This window comes from Pezoporus flaviventris, unplaced genomic scaffold, assembly GCF_033815535.1.
Source record: "Pezoporus flaviventris isolate CSIRO_AGI_PZ_B2104156 unplaced genomic scaffold, CSIRO_AGI_Pfla_v1 ptg000036l, whole genome shotgun sequence".
NCBI lineage: Eukaryota > Metazoa > Chordata > Aves > Psittaciformes > Psittacidae > Pezoporus > Pezoporus flaviventris.
Genome location: NW_026892584.1, coordinates 4786343 through 4804077, shown reverse-complemented (window position 1 = coordinate 4804077; position 17735 = coordinate 4786343). Strand labels below are relative to the sequence as shown.

General features: G+C 42.1%; 1 protein-coding gene across 4 annotated transcripts in view; it reads right to left on the bottom strand.

Moving 5' to 3' along the window:
• Window positions 1-17735, bottom strand: part of GALNT18 (polypeptide N-acetylgalactosaminyltransferase 18) — a 242486-nt gene that overhangs the window by 65326 nt on the left and 159425 nt on the right. For all 4 annotated transcript variants that reach the window (XM_061462916.1, XM_061462919.1, XM_061462917.1 and 1 more), the window contains exon 6: window positions 16571-16685. In XM_061462916.1, coding sequence (XP_061318900.1) covers window positions 16571-16685 — 115 coding nt within the window. The remainder of the gene's footprint in view (window positions 1-16570; window positions 16686-17735) is intronic.

The following is a 17735-nucleotide window of genomic DNA, read 5'->3' as shown; positions in this document are numbered from 1 at the left end:
CAGCTAGGTAAGAACACCCATCCATTCTTCTTTCATTCTCAGACCAGCTTATCACTTGTCCCTGACCACTCCTAGCTATCCCCATCTCCTCTACTCATGTAAACAAATCCATGGTGCTTCTACCATTGTGTTGGAGCCACTGTGGATGACTGGATGAGTTTTCAAGACACCTTGAAAAGGTATAAGTCTCACATCAAATGCATATAGGACAGATTCAATTACTCTAAACCATCAACTTTGGGTCAAAGACAATTTTTACGGTTTTTTAATTAATATTTTAATACTAAGAAATATATTTTCTTTAAGAGAGAACTTGTGTCCTGGGTTCAGCAGTAGCAGTCATTCTTCTCCTTCTTAGTAGCTGATGCAGTGCTGTGGTTTTGACTTTCAGCCTGGAATAGCACTGATAACACTGATGTTTTCACTGGCTGCTCAGTAATGTTTATTCTGATCAAGGACTTTGTGAGTCTCAGGCTCTGCCAGGGAGGAGGGGAAGCCGGGAGGAATCAGAGACAGGACACCTGACCCAAACTAACCAGAGGTATTCCATACCACAGCACATCTTGCCCACTATATAAACGGGGCAGTTACCCAGAAGGGCTAGATCACTGCTCAGTTGGGCTGGGTATCAGTCAGTGGGTGGTGAGTGGTTGTATTCTCTTCCCTTGTTATTTCCCTTCTCATTATTATTATTGGTGGTAGCAGCAGTGATTTGTGTTATACCTTAGTTACTGGACTGTTCTTATCTCAACCCGTGGGAGTTACATTCTTTCGATTCTCCTCCCCATCCCTCTGGGAATGGGGGGAGGAAGCGGGGGAGCGAGTGAGCGACTACGTGGTTCTGAATTACTGACTGGACTTAAACCACGACAACTTGAAGCAAAGTTGTGAAGCCTTTTAAAATGGTCTTTACACTGTCTTTAATATTTAAAAATAGGAATAGCAATTGAGGTGTCAGTTCCTCACAATTTCACGTTTCCCCTGTGAATTCCACAGCTATATTTTTTCTGTCATTCGTGATCTTTACTCAAGATTCAGCCAAACTGAATAGCACCTTTCTTGTTCTCTAGCACTGTTATTTTATGTGATGGCTATAAATAAACAGAAAGGTTTAAAATCAGTGAAGCTTTTCTAAGTTATCACCCATGATTTCAACAGGAAGTCTAAAGATAAAAGAGCTTCAAAGACTTTTCTTAACCACACGGAATGGTGTGAAGTAAAACGTTGCATCTCTGGGCATACTGTTGCTGCAATCTGCAATGCTTAATGACAAAACTGCTCGTGCAAGGGAAAATCTTGACAAATTTCCTAAACTATGGTTACAAGGAAATACAACACTTTTTTCTGTTGCCTGTGAAGAAATTTTTCCTGTGGTAGATGGAAAGTGAGGTGGAAAGAGGTGGAAATTGCTAGCAATAGTCTCAATTTCCTGTCAAATCCCTAAAGACATATAAACTTGTCAAAAGTAACATATGCATCTGTCACTATGATATAATAAATAGCAATTCACAATTCACTCTGTAAAAGCATCAACTGCAAAACTGTACCAGTGGGTCTCAGAAGTTATCTTCAGGCAAAGACTGTGGAAAGTTTTCAAGTATGAGCGACTGCGTATCTTTGCGAGCATTAGCATGATTGATGGAGCCTCAGCAATGCAGAAAGTTTGCTTTTCTTTGGGGAATTTCTCGAGGTTCTGGTCCCACTGGTTCCCTTTGCAAAAGCAGTCTCTTGGAAAAAGATGACACCAACTAGAGTTTCCATTCCAAAGAACTCTCAGAATCCACTTCAGTGTGTTTTCAATGCTTCCTACCAAGAGAACCTTAAGAAAGGGCTCTTTATTCTTGGATTTCCTGAGGAGGTTTGCATATTTGGTATAGCCCCAAGAAGGGCTTAGAGGACTTCTTCTTCTTGAATGGGTTCCTTCATCACTAGCAAAAGGTAGTAAAATTCCATCAAAAAATGTAAGGTTTAATGGGACAGTAGTGGTACCAAGGTGGCCTCTAACACAACACTGAAAGACTAAAATCAGCAAAGCCTCTGGTCTAAACTAAGCAAAGCAAGTGGGAGATGATAGGAACATTAAATGAATACAGAGAATCTATCTGGGAAAAAGAAAAAGGTGTGGGGAATCTCCCTTTTAAATCTTCAGTTGTTATGGTTTATGTGGGAAGCTTGTCCAAGCTCTAAGTGCTTCTTACTGTTAATTTACTGAAGGTACATTTGCACATAAGCTGTAAATGTGGCCCTACATCTGGGTGACCTTATGCTCACCAAGGTTAAATTAGCCCCACAGAGCAAATAGAAAACATATTCTCTGTGTTAGAAGAACCAGGAAAGCAGCGGATGTGTAAAACTACAGAGAGAGCACAGGTGGTGGCACAACAGATCAGCTGTAACTGCCACTCTGTTAAAGGAGTAAAGGACCCAAGGTCTGGCCAGTCCAGTGGGAGGGCACAAGTGAGGCAGCTACAGAAGCAGTAACACACCAAATGGCTTCTTTAAATATTTTGCAAAGGCGTAAACCCTGATCCCACATGCTATCATTCCTCACTCCTTCCACCAAAATGAGGGCAGTGATGATACCATCTGCACAGCTTTCAGTGTGCAGCAGGGACTCACTCAGCCTTAGAAGTGTCTAAGTCAATCTGCTTAAAATTTTTTTGGGAGCAAATTCCGTTCATATCTGGAAAATCTGTTTCACTAGACAAAGTCTCAATTTCTGTTTAGTTTTATTTTTAAATCCACATCCTTTAGTAAACCCTTCTCAATTGCATTTAAACATATTTGAATTCGCACATTTCATCAAATCGATTACAACTCTGAAGCTGATACTCTCGCGAATATTTAATTTATACTTCATTATAAAATGACACAACACTTCTTCATTAAAAATGTTTCTTTTTATCTTGTTAATCACTGAGTCTTTTTTTCATGTTGTGGAAGCTTAATCTAATAAAATAAACCCTACATGATGCTGAGCAGTTTATTAGCATGTACTGCATTCATTAAACTTACACAAATCATGCAGTTTCTCCATGAACTGATGTGACCTTGTTTGAAACCATAATTTCATTTGGACTGCAAACAAAACTGTTTAATTATTAAGTGATTTCTCAAAAAGCTGAAGCAATTTCTAGCTTCTGTGAAGTCTGCAAATGACAAAATTAGAACAACTCATTAAAGATGCCCTGAAGATAAAAAAGTCAGTATGAATTACTACTGTGGATACAAACAAACAGTCACCAATATCGTTAAAATATATCTGGGGGAACAATTTAATACAAAAATATTTCTGAATCTTGTTAACCTTTGTCATTACCATTAATAGTTTACTGATAACCACTAATGAGTTTGATGCTTTACAGGCAAGTATGAAAAAACTATTTTTATTCAATGCCATGATCATTTTGGGCTTGCATTTTTATTTTGCTATCTTGACAGGTGACTGCAGAAAGGACAGAGAGAATGGTGAGATACAAAGATCACTGAAATCAATGTTCATGTTTCCAACAGCAATCAGTGGGTTTTGGATTGCACCGTGAAAGATTTTGGACTGTCATATACATTTGGGTATCTGTCTCTCTAAACCTAGAAATCTACTCACTGGATGAAATACATTAATCTTTATTTAGGTCATATCTCCATTAAAGTCAGACGATCTTCACTAAATAACTGCAGTAGTGACAAGCACTGATGGATTTGGCTAACTTTCCCCAAATTTAGCAATCAGCCATGCACAGCTTTGCTTATACCACTGGTCTCAAAGCTTCATGTAATTGAAGAAGTCTCCCCAAACAGTAGAATTAAACACAGAGTCCTGGCCTAAGTCACATAAACTCAGAATTAGAAAAATTAAAATATAGGTGAACAGAAAGAGAAAGAAAGTACGATTCCAGTATACTCCTTGCTTCCAGATGCTGAATGGGCTGGAAAAGGGAACCGTGCCATTGGCATGTACCCCTGCAGAGGGTGCAACTTAATTTCGAGAGAAGTCTGTCTATGGTCACAGCTCAGAACATTATCCACAGAGAAGTCAAAGACTAGAGAGAGATTTTTAAAATGACTTCATCTGTTTTACTGAAGCCCTGTAAGGTTTCTGAATCCTATTGTACTTATCAGTATTCAAGCCTGACATACTTTCAGGTAAACCTAACTATTTGTGTGCGAGAACAGCTTTTTCCGTAACCGAGTTGATAATAATGTGAAACTGTAAGCAACCTACAAAAACACACCCCACCCCCCCCAATCTAAAAGACTATTTAAAAGGAAATAAAAGGCTTTAACTAGAGCAGCTCTCAATTTTTAAAATGTAAATTATCCCTTAAATATTACTTCTGAAGTCATCATTAATTGCCTCATAGGCATCACTTTACATTAATTGTGCCTTTATGAAACACTCTAATTCAAAGTGTAACACATGCAAAGATTCCTCCCATATTAAATTGTCAGTAGTTTCCTTCCTCTTTTAGCTAATTGCTTCATTACGTACTTTTTAAATTGTGTTGTTCTGTACGTTCTTGCACATATCTTCATGAGCTGCGAAACTTTTACAACATATTGTTGAACTACGCATGTTGTTTTGCTGGTTTACAATTGCAGCAACTCCTATATGCCTTGTGTTACCAGGAGATAACATGCTTTGAGGGTCACTGAGCACATATGGCTTCATTCAGTTTTCTTTCAAATGTGTCTGTCTCACAGCTAAGCACAGCAAATAACCAACACATAAATCACTACATTGCCAAGTTTAAGTCATGAATAGGAAGTAAAAGAAATCACTTTTCATCTTAAAAGGCAAAAAAGCAGCAAGCTCAATAACCGGACCATCACTGGTTTAGTATTCTCATGAATACTTACACGAATACTTACTGCACTGTCCATCTTTTATGTTTTCATCTTTCTCTCCTTTACCACAGCTGTACTTTCAGCTTGATCAGACTTGTTAATCTTGCACTAATCCTCAAGACTTGATTCTGAAGGACCAGAATACCAAGTGAGAATAGACTACATTAGACTAGGATATTTTCAGTTGGAAGATCATCTAGTCCAACTGCCTGACCAATTCAGGGCTGACCAAAAGCTAAAGCATGATACTAAGGCCATTGTCCAAACGTCTCTTAAACACTGACAGGCCTGGGGCATTACCCATCTCTTTAGGAAGCCTGTTCCAGTGTTTGACAGCTGTCTCAGTTAAGAAATACTTCCTAATGTTCAGTCTGAACCTCCCCTGATGCAGCTTTGAAACATTCCCATGTGTCCTATCACTGGATACAGGGAGATCAGCACCCTCGCTCTCCACTTCCCCTCCTCAGAAGCTGTAGTAGAGAGACTCCTTTTCCCTCAGCCTCCTCTCCAAACTAGACTGGATTTGCGCTGGAAACAGCACTGACAACACAGACATGTTTTCCTTACTGCTGAGCAGTGCTTGCACAGAGCCAAGGCCTTTTCTGCTCCTCACCCCACCCCACCACCAAGCAGGCTGACAGTGCACAAGGACTGGGAGGGAACACAGCCAGGACAGCTGACCCAAGGGATACTTCACACCATATGGCATCATGCTCAGCATATAAAGCTGAGGAAGAAGAAAGGTGGGGGCATTGGGAGTGATGGCATTTCTCTCCCCAAGAGAGAAACACATTATGTGTGATGTAGCCCTGCTGTCCTAGAGACAGCTGAACACCTGCCTGATCACGGGAGGTTGTGAATGAATTCCTAGTTTTGCTTTGCTTGTGTGTGCAGCTTTTGCTTTACTTACTAAAATGTCTTTATCTCACAAGTTTTCTCACTTTTCCCCTTCCAATTCTCTCCCCCATCCCACCCAGAGGGGAGTGAGTGAGCAGCTCTGTAGGGCTTAGTTGCCAGCTGGGGTCAAACCACTACACATGTTAAAACAAAGATGGAATTTTCACAGACTAAGCCATGAAGAACTGTAATATCAGAATCTACAGTGGCATTGCCACCATACCGTGACTTGAAAGTGTAGAAAGATATTAAACATGAGGCTATCTCATAATAATGCACTAATCTGCATCTCACCTGAGTCTGCTGATTTGTGTGCATTGACTTAAACTGTTTTGCTTCTTTCCATGCCACTATACACAACAATTTCCTCTCACAAAACATCAAGATGTCTATATTGCTGCCCATTTGGTAATATGCAACCACATGGCACAACCCATGAAAAAGCATCTGTGAGAAATCTCCCAAGTGCCTCATTCTCCTTCTTTGTAGGGTACAGTGATGCTACGTTAGCTGGTGCTGTTATCAATCATTTGCTTTCCCATGGGAGCAGCTAATAAAATGTTCTCTCCCCAGAAAGAGCAAAACCACAAAAATGATTCACTGGTCAATGCTGGCTTTATGTATAATTACACATACTGTAGCTGCAGGTTACCTGCTGAGGCATTCACAGACAAAAGTAAGGCAAAAAAACAACTATTCCACTGCAGGCTTGACACAAAAGTCAGTTTACGTTGATGTCATGACTGGCACCTGTTTGGAGGCATGACAATTCCTTATTTTATTCTCAATAGAGGCTGGTTTGGGTTTTTTCCCTGTTGGCATTCTGAAGCTGTAAACAGAGAGTTAGTCTGTGTCATTTTGGGATTCAGGTTGTTAACACAGTGAGGTACTTTCCAAAACAACATTAATCTCACTGAAAAAACACTACTGGTTACACAAGGTGCTAGGCAAGTACTTACACCATACTTGCAGTGCCAAGGAACTGTTTTTATCTTAGTGAAAGCATGGGCTGTGATAAGCATTGGCTGCATCTTGTAAGAAGTAACATTTGATCAATCTTTACAAACATTTCTTCCAGAGTTCAGTATACAAATCACCTCTTAATTAGTCACAAAATGGATAAAAATAAAGAGAAATCAGTGTCTTAAAAAGCACTATTTAAACGTCATCTAAAAGTAGCAACTAAGAATATATTTATTCTTGTACTTCTCAGCCCTTCCTTAGCACATCATCAACCTAATACTGCTGAACGGCGCTTGTGATCATACAATAAGGATTATTTTCCATAAAACAAATCATCCCTTACTGGGAAGGGTTATGGCCTACTTACTAAAATCAAGTCAAAACCATGGCTTTAAGACCATAGCAAGTGACAGTAGCTGGAAGTGCAAGAATGGGGGACGTCTAGATTCATTTTCCTGAAGGGAATTTAGGGAGGATCTATATTGTTCAGTGGAGTACCATGAAAGGGGACCCAGCAGCAAAGACAAAAAGGGATGCTATGCACACATGACACAGCTCACCCTCTGCAAACAGTTCCATTATACAATAGCTCAGTGAAAAAATCCCGTCTTTGTTCCCTCCCAGTCATTTCTACTCTTTGGCACAGCTGGCTCTCAGTTCTCCTAACACAGGAGTTTCCGAGGCAGCATGGTAAAACACAAACTGATTAACATTAAAATTAACCTTGCAGTTTAAGAAAAAACTTACAATGTGAATGTTTACTTCTGGAGGTGTTGAGAGACAACGGGTACAGGGCAGCCTTCAGACAACTATGCTGGCAGAGCCAAAGTGCGCTGCAAGAGTCAGAACAAGAGGATGGCAAGAAGAAGAAAATGTAAGACAGCATAGCTGTTTAGCCTCTGTGTTGTGAGACTGCACCCTAGCCTGTACACTGCTGTCATGGTTTAACCTGGCAGGCAGCTAAACACCACACAGCCACTTACTGCCTGCCCTGTGGGGCAGGGGGAGAGAACTGAGAAATTCATGGATTGAGGTTAAGACAGTTTAAAATAGAATAGAAAAGGAAGGGAAAGTAATAACAATAATGATGGAGTAATTAGAATACACAAAACAAGTCATGCACACTGCAATTGCCCACCACCCACCGACTGATGCCCAGCCAGCTCCTGAGCAGCAGCCCCTGGCCAGCTTTCCTTTCAGGTTTTATGCAGAGCATGATTCTATATCATGTGGGATATGCCTTAGGTCAGCTGGGGTCAGCTGTCCTGGCGGTGTCCCCTCCCTGCTTCTTCTGCAACCCAGGTGGGTTGAGATACAAAAAAGCCCTTGACTTAGTACGAACACTGCTAGCAACAACTAAAACATTGATGTGGTACCAACATTATTCTTGTCCTAAATCCAACACACAGCACTATACCAGCTACTGAAAAGAAAATTAACTCTATCCCAGCCAAAACCAGGACAACTGTGCGAAGGCTTTCCTTAATAAAAGCAGACATCTACTTACATGTAATATATTTACGGTGTCACATAATTCATGGTGTGTGTTAGAAACACTGACAGCTAAAATTGCTGAAAACTTCTAGGGAAAAAGGAAAAAACTCCAAAGAGTTTTCAGATCAATACAGAGACTTTGGGCCAAATGTAAATATCTTCACTTGCTCGCTGATTATCAAAAAGAATACTCTTGCAAAGCCGTGTTTTAAGAAAGAGATACAGGTGCAAAACAATTGAGACACAAAACCACTTTGGATTGGAAATGACTGGACCTGTAAGCCAGCAATGGGCTTCTATGCATCATATGAGAGACTGGTTTAACTTGCCTGCAATGAAGAATCATGATTCCAGAAGCTGGGGTGGGGGGAAGTTAAAAAAGGGAAAAAAAAAAACCCATAGTAAGGGCCAGAAGCACCTTCAAAAAAAACCCTCAAAAACAAACAAACAAACCAAAATCCCCATCCCTCAATACCCCCCACCTCAAATAAAAAACAAAACCAAAACCAAACAAACCCAAGGAAACCAAAGTCACCTCTTGAATTAAAGAAAACTCCGAACAGATGAGGGAGAGGCATGACTTCACATCTTCTTGCCCTGCAACAGAGGGACTCTTATCGTAATGGACAAGACCCTGAAGAACACTGGAACAATTTTCTGGTCAAATAACTTATTTCTTCATCTCTGTTCATATACTACATGCCTCTAGTTCTTCACCAACAGTAAAAACATCTGCTTCACATGAATCCGATAGACAAACTGCTGGACTAATAAGAAATGAACCAGAGATATTTATTGCATCTTATTTTATTGTAAATACAACTAATTTCACTACAACAATATACTGTATAAAAGTAGTGTGCCACACTCAGTTTAAAATATAAATGCAATTTTCCTCCTGGGTCAGCTGATGTTAAGTCTTGATACACTGTTTAGTGGGAGCAAGATCCATTCCTTTTCCCTTAAAGAGCTATTACCTTCTAAAAAAATTTCCTCTTACACATTTAACAGAGCCATTATATCCCTGGGAACATGAATTCATCTGCAACACAAAGTTTTTGTGACATACGTAATTACTCTAAGCCTAAGCCTGAGCTTACATTCCCTTGTATGTCCCTTGGCAACTTAGTCTGTGACCAGAGGCAAATCACTGAGTATTCGTTCAGGCATCCTTATAATGGGTACAAACAATTACCTTGTAACAGGTATTTGGAAGCTTTATCAAACATGTAGGCTGCTTTAACAGACAAAATTATTGTTACAGGCTTGCTCTTGATAGAAAATCTTCTGCTGACTTCACTAGGAATTGGAACAGACCTTTAAGAAGCCTACTGAAAACTAGACTTGAACCATCTAGTGCACAATCTAATTGATTGCAATGGATTTGTAGGGGCTTCTGTAACCACAAGTACTGGTTGTGCAAGCACAGCCCAGAAGCAGAGCTCAAGTAACAGTGAGAAACACCAGCCTTACACTCTCATTCTGTCATTGCCATAAGGCAATTACCAATACAGTTCCTATTTGGTCTCTTGGATAAGCAATGTGATTCCAGTTTGCCCCCCAAATGCAATCTGGTCCCTTAAAAGCGCACTTAAGTCTATTCAACTGGGAATGATTAAACATAAACCGAAAAGAAGCATTACTCATCCTAACATGAATTCAAGAATATGATTCTGGGGCATAGCAAATGAATCTGAAAAATCCCAGATAAAGTGACTGACCTGCTAGAAATGAGGCTGTCAAGTCTTGCATCAACCCTCTTATGGGGCAAATAAATAGCTTTGCAAGAAAATACTTGCTTGAGGTAAAAATACAGCCTTGCTTCTAAGATTTGAAATGCATTAATATTTTGAACTCATCTGTCAGCTTCTAGCTCAAGGCACCAGAACTCTATTAATATTTATTTAATAATATGCGTTTAATATTTTACAAATGCTACTACAAAACCACAGACAAGGGTAGAAATCTTAGAAGCTAAATAATACACCAGATTAGTGACAAATATAGCTGAATAGAGAAACTAATTCATCAGAGTCAAGAGAGTAATCCTCCAATCAGACACATGTTCTTTGTGGCTTGTTATGGTTTACTGACAGTGGATGCTTCAGATACAGTTTCTAATAGTTGGGGATTTTCTTGCACTCATGTAACACAAATAACTAGATATTTGTCCAGATGATGAGATGACAAAATACCTCCTGGGAGATGACAGTGGGAAAAGTCTCCATTATGTCAGGGTCTAATTCCCATCAGTTCAGCTGAAAACAAACCATTCCAGGATTTCAGAAGACACTGCAGTGGTTTCTTCTTTATAGCAAAAAAGAAATCCTAAATAGGTAGACTTTGCTTCTCAGAAGCATCTCAAATTTGAGACTGAATCTTACCTCCCATCACTGAAGATGCAGCTGCTAAGAAAGCAAATGGAGAACAAGGGTTTGGCTCTGTCCATAAGCACAGAGATAGCAATCTACTTAGTCCTGTAATCACATCATACTGCAGCTGGTCTACTACTACTGCAAGTTTGGCTCACAGTAGATTACATCCTCTGGAACAAAATTAATAACACATGGACACAGGACCATGCTCTACTTAGTGTACTTAGGATAAACAGGTAGCTCAAATGATGCTAGCTCTTGCTGCTGTTTCTATTTAAAACTAACCTTTCCTATTCCTTCAGATGTTTGTCTTACACGCTTATGCATAAAAGTTCGCAATGAAATAATTGACTTTCAGTGCCTAAATACTGCAAAGAATGGGCTCAGAAATTCAAGCTATGAAAAAATTCAGGAAATTTCACTAGATATCAACTCCATTAGAGAATATGATACACAACATCCTACTTCTTGCTGAGCCTCAACACCAGGCCAGTTTGGGCACACAGTGTCTGCTTCTCCACCCCTGTATGATAATGCATATCAGACAGCAGAAGAGTACATGAATCACAGAATCATAAAATCATAGAATGATTTGGGTTGGAAAGAACCTTAAAATCATCTAGTTCCAACCTCTCTGCCATAGGCAGGGACAGCTTCCACTAAACTATGTTGCTCCAAGGCCTACCCAACCTGGCTTTGAACACTTCCAGAGATGGGGCATTTACCACTTCTTTGGACAACTTGTTCCACTGCCTCACCACCCTCACAGTAAAGAACTTCTTCCTAATACCTAACCTGAACTTCCCCTGTTTAAGTCTGAACCCATTACCCCTTGTCCTATCACTACAGTCCCTGATTAAGAGCTAGATGAAGCTAGAGACTTCCTGAAAAAGGAAAATGACAATGAAAGATGAAACAAGTGAGCAATCAGTAGTCACGGACTGGAGAACACCATTTTAAAATAGAAACATTATTTATTGTACTAACATTGTCATTATAATGTAGGTTTTGTAGAACAATGTCTTTATTAAGTGATTCATTGTAGGCCTCGCAGCTGAAAGCAACACAAGTAATCTAGAAATGACTGTTCAGTGCTGCACAGGTGAAAACATAGTTCAGCAGCAGAGACAGATCATCTGGCCTGAAATCACGTGCTGATTACAATTTTCTATGTAGCCCTAGTGTCGTGGTTTAAACTCTAGCCAGACAGATTGTTCACTCACTCCCAGTGAGTGGTGCCGAGCTGACAACAATCGAGGTCCATGTTCCCCCCCGCCCCGGGGCTCTCCCCTTCCCTGCTCCCGGAGGAACGGGGAGGAGGATCGAAAGGGTGCAACTCCTACGGGTTGAGACAAGAACAGTCCAGCAACCAATGTACAACACAAATCACCACCGGTACTACCAACGACAACAATGATGAGAGAAAATAAGGGAAGAGAATACGATACCACCGGCCAAGAAACAAGTCTCACCCGGAAGCCCATGTCCTTCCGAGTAACTCCCAGTTACCCCCCACCCTGGGCATGACATGCTGTGGTATGGAATACCTTTTTGGCTAGCCTGGGTCAGGCGCCCCATCTCTGCTTCCTCACAGCTTCCCCTCCTCCCTGGCAGAGCATGAGCCTCACTAAGTCCTTGGTCAGGGTAAACATCACTGTCCTGGGTTCAGCAGTAGCAGTCATTTTTTCTCCTTCTTGGTAGCTGGTGTAGTGCAGTGTTTTGACTTTCAGCTTGGGAACAGAGCTGATAGCGATGTTTTGGTTTGGCCAAGGACTTTGTGAGCCTCATGCTCTGCCAGTGGGGAGGGGAAGCCAGGAGGAAGCAGAGACAGGACACCTGACCCAAACTGACCAAAGAGGTATTCCATACCACAGCACGTCATGGCCAGGATGTAACTGGGAGTTAGCCAGAAGGGCTGGGAGACTGCAGGGTTGGAGGAGGTATCGGTCGGAGCTTGGTCGCGCTTGGGGGCCGAGTTATCGGTCAGCTGGTGCTGAGGTGTTGTATTCTCTTCCCTTGGTATTTCCTTTATCATTATCTCAACCCGTGGGAGTTGCATTCTTTTCAATTCTCCTCTCCATCCCTCCGAGAGCAGGGGGAGGGCAAGAAAGGGGGGGGAAGTGAGCGAACGAATTACCTGACTGGGTTTAAACCACGACAGTTCTTTTTGGCGCCCAACGTGGGGCACGAAGGGTTGAGATAACGACAGATCTGACCAGATTAATAGTCACTCATCACAATGACGATTTATTGGCTCTCAGAGTTGTTTCTCTTGATCTCACAGCTTCAGAATGTTGTAACTTACGTAGAGCCGGTATTTGCTGTGATAGTGTTTATCAAGTGTGGGGCCTGGGCTAAGGTTCTTGTCTCACTGTGCTTTATGGCAATGGCTTGTAATGCGGGCGGGCTCCAGCAGCAGGGCGGGACGGACGTGGCCGTGGACTTGTACCTGGCCGTCCGGCTGCTCTTCACCGTCCTGGCCCTCACCCTACTCTCCATCTTCGTGAGGCTGCGGGGAGCCGAGGGGGAGCGGCCCCGGGAGCCGGCGGCAGCCGAACCGGCCCGGGAGAGTGGCCCCGGGCACCAAGCGGCGGCGGGACCGGGGCCGGAGGCCGCGAGGGGACGGCTGCCGGTGGAGGAGGTCGGGGCGGTCGAGGAGAGGAAGGAGGCGGCTGCCGAGCAGCGGGAGAAGGCGGCGGAGGAGCCGAGCCCCGCGGAGGAGCTGAGCCCCGCGACGGCCGAGAGCATCCCCCGGAAGCCGCCTGCCGAGCCCCAGGAGGATGCAGGAGACCACGCAGCACTTCCCAGCAAGGCAGAGGAGGAAGAGCTGGACTCAGAGAAGCTGGTGGTGGGAGAGGCGGCAAGCACAGCAGCTACACCAGCCCCAGTGACAAGTACAGCAGCATCAACTGAGAGTTCTGAGGGTTTTGAATGGCCTTTGGGTACCCTTGGGACCTGCCTGCTGATTGTGATGGGGATCAGCATGTTGGCACACACATACAGACTGTGTTTTACCCACAACCATTTTGTCTGATCTCAAAAGTTAAGCAGAGTCAGGTTTGGGTCTTGTCTGGGATTAGACGACAATATAGGGGGACCAAGAGGTTTTCCCCAAGGCTGGACAGTCATGAGTGGCAGGGTGTGTGGGACAGTATGGGCAAGTATCTAGTCCACTGGGCCCCTCCAGTGCTTTGGAAGCATCGGAGATGGAAGGCAGCTGTATGGAGTCCCCAGCAACAAGCTGCAGAAACTGCTTAAGGGGACAGTGAATTATTTTAAGCCTGGTGGGCCCATGGCACTTCAGGCCATCAGAGCAGAGATGCAACATAGAGATGGACTCATGATCGAGGGGTGGACTTAGCAATGGACACTATTGCCCAGGTTATTCACAAGTGTGAACACTGCACACAGTCTCTCCTGCTCTGGAAGACTGTTACAAGAGGTGGAGCCTGGCATCATGGACCAGATGGACTCAGCAGCTTTATAGGGACTGGTCCATGCACTAAGATAAGAGTGCACTGAGATAAGAGTGATGGTATATTGAAAACGTGGGATCTGAGCATGACGTGAATGGTATGGAATAAGGGGTGGATAATGTCCTGGGTTCAGCAGTAGCAGTCATTTTTCTCCTTCTTGGTAGCTGGTGCAGTGCAGTGTTTTGACTTTCAGCTCGGGAACAGAGCTGATAGTGATGTTTTGGTTTGGCCAAGGACTTTGTGAGCCTCATGCTCTGCCAGGGGGGAGGGGAAGCCAGGAGGAAGCAGAGACAGGACACCTGACCCAAACTGACCAAAGAGCTATTCCATACCACAGCACGTCATGGCCAGGATGTAACTGGGAGTTAGCCGGGAGGGCTGGGAGACTGCAGGGTTGGAGGAGGTATCGGTCGGAGCTTGGTCGGGCTTGGGGGCCGAGTTATCGGTCAGCTGGTGCTGAGGTGTTGTATTCTCTTCCCTTGTTATTTCCTTTATCATTATTATCATTGGTGGTAGCAGTAGTGATTTGTGTTATACCTTAGTTACTAAAGTGTTCTTATCTCAACCCGTGGGAGTTGCATTCTTTCCAATTCTCCTCTCCATCCCTCCGAGAGCAGGGGGAGGGCAAGAAAGGGGCGGGAAGTGAGCGAACGAATTACCTGACTGGGTTTAAACCACGACAATCACTTAGCAACAACCGAAAACATCGGTTTCACCAGCACTGTTCCCAGGCTGGAAGTCAAAACACAGCACTGCACCAGCTACCACGAAGGAGAAACATGACTGCTACTGCAGGACACCTAGCTAAAGCTAATGAAAGGCAGCCCCTGAGAGCTGCATCTCTAGGACAAGTGCTTAGGCTGCACCTGAATGACATGGCTGCCTATATGAAAGCACATTTGAAGCAGCCACTTGTATTTTACCAAGACATGGTGTTTAGCCCCAGGTGTGTGCCAGAAGAAGGCAGCTGATGGAAGGAGTTTGCTATTCAAACTAACATCTGTAGAAATAATACTGTGCTTTCCAGAAGCTCTAACATTGCACTGTACATTTATATTCATCCTGGGATATACTGAGAATTGAGAAGACCTGGTAATAAACTACTGAAAAAACTGTTCATTGTAGCTCCATAATTTGTTTTGATATAGCCAGGGACACAGACCCAAGCCAGGATAAAGTCAGATAAGGCAGCAGACATTATGCTACCTTGCACACTACAATCTGTTACAGACAAAAAGCCATAAGGAAATCACAGCAGTGTTGGGCCTAATTCCAGTGATCCAGTCTACTCCAAAGTTTCAGTTACACAGAGATTTGTGTCTCTCTGGTCTTGTCTATCAAAGCACTCTTCCCGATCAACTTCTGCAAGGCTAAGTATAGGAAACTACATATCATATATACCATGACGCAAAACTAGGTAAGACTCCTCATACTCACAAGGAGACAATGGTTTTGTCAGTTGAATAGGGAAATGAAAAATCAAAGTGACACTAATTTTCAACTCAACGTAACACTGAGCTGCAAAAATCAGGTTTTGGGAACAGAAGGGAGCTATCTAGCTCTCCCAGAGAGGAGGATGGTGTTACTAAAAGAAGCAGCCTTGAATTTCTCCCTCCCCGTCTTGCTGCAATATCACTTTATCTCTGACAGGTGGGAGAACAAGAATTTCAGGAAACCAGAAGTATAAATTAGTATTTTTTGTTACATCTCACAGCTCAGCGGAGAATTCCGTATTTTTTTAATATTTTTTTGTTGTTGTTGCTATTGTACAACAGCATGCTTGTACTCTAGCAATGAAAAAGCACAAAATACAAGGTTCCACTAAGATTTCATAGCAGAGTTCAGGATTTATTTTATAATCACAGATCACAGCATTTTTCATGACCACCTATGTGTCTAAGAATTTCTCCTGTATCAAAACCCTGAAAGATTCTCAAACAGAACAGTGCTGTATTTTCAGAATGGTATTTAGCTGTGAAGAGATACAGAAAGAAGTACACAAATCACGCACAACACCACATTATGGTAAACAGATGAATATATGATGGAAAAAGGAAATATGTGCACTTATGCATTTATGAATATCTTAATCCCCCTCCAGAGGAAAGGCAGCATAAATTCCTATATATTCCAGTTTGCTCCATAGTGATTTTCCTATTTTAAATGAGTAATCTAGAAAGGCCTTTTCCATTAAGCTTGTGAGAAACTATCCTCCTTACTGAGTCTGGGATCACAAGTAAGCAATGAAGTTTAGGTATCAACTCTGCAGAACTCTAACACTGTTGCTTGAATGAAAGACTGTATTCTGTATTTCTATCCTTGTTCCAGATAGTTCTTTAGCTTTTCCTTTTTTTTGCATCCCTCACCCCCAACCAAATACAATTTGTAGCAAAGCTGTGGATCCCTCTGCATCTTTTGTATGCCATAATTCATACATTTTTGACTGTTTTTTCCCCTGCAGTAAGAAGCAAGCTGTATTTTAAGTGTAAGCCACCAGTGTTGTTTGGTTATGTTCCTTACCCTGATCCCCAGCTCTACATTCTCTCCTCCGTAAACTTCCATGCCTTCATCCAGTAAGCCAATCTCTTGGAAGTATTCTCTATCTACTATGAAGCATCCAATCAATGCAGGACTTCTGGAAAAATAAACCACCAGCAAACAAAATTAGCAGACAGAATACAAACAATTTTATTATTCAGACATAATCATATCTAAAGGGTATGTTAAGACGGATTCATAGGGTGGTGTTTCTCAAACAGATTTATTCAGCTTTGTTTCCTAATGTTCTTGATTCTATGGGGAAATAGGCACCATTAAAGGAAAACAGAGTCAAAATTACTGGACATACATATTCACCAGGTAGGATTTTAGCAATGCTAGATGCTGGAGCCCCAGCTTTGTTTCTGAGGCACCAGCCATTCTAGTTTTTGTTCCTCCTAAGTCCTCAGGTTTCTTGTCTGTGATAATTAACAAGGATACCCAATGACGCACAGAAGCAAGGTTAATCTCCAGCTAAGAAAATCTGTGTCTGCAAATTTATGTAAAAGAAGATAATTTCTTGAGTAGGAACATCCAAGATAACGTTCTGTAATACAGAATGAAGAAATGTCTGCCCTTACAATCATACTGTAATATCAGTCCATTGTCCTTAACCAAATTTAAACAAGTCACACATCTTTACCAAATCAGTAAGCCCTATTTATGCTATGACCTGAATTAACCAACTTTTACTATGCTGAGCCAATCTTAAGAAGGTAAGAGTAAGAGCTCAGGCACAGAGAGTACAATTTTACTGTTATGAGATGCAGGGGAGGAGAATAGAGTCATTTAGCTTTTGCATTTTTCTCGTACCTTATAATCCACAATAACAAAGATTAAAAATATATTTTCTGATTATCATGCTGGTATCAGGAACTCTTGATAACAACAGGATATTAATTAGCAATACAGGGAAAATCATCCTGCCTTTACTAGGAACATTCAGGCTGCAACTATAGGATGTCTTAATCACAGACTGTACAATTCTAGAGAAATCTATACATTTATGTGTGCTGGGTTCAGCTGTAACAGTTATTTTTCTCCTTCCTCATAGCTGGTGCAGTGCTGGGTTTTCAGCTTTAGTCTGAGAACAGTGCTGATAACACACTGATGCTTATAGTTGTTGCCAAGTAATGCTTACTCTAAT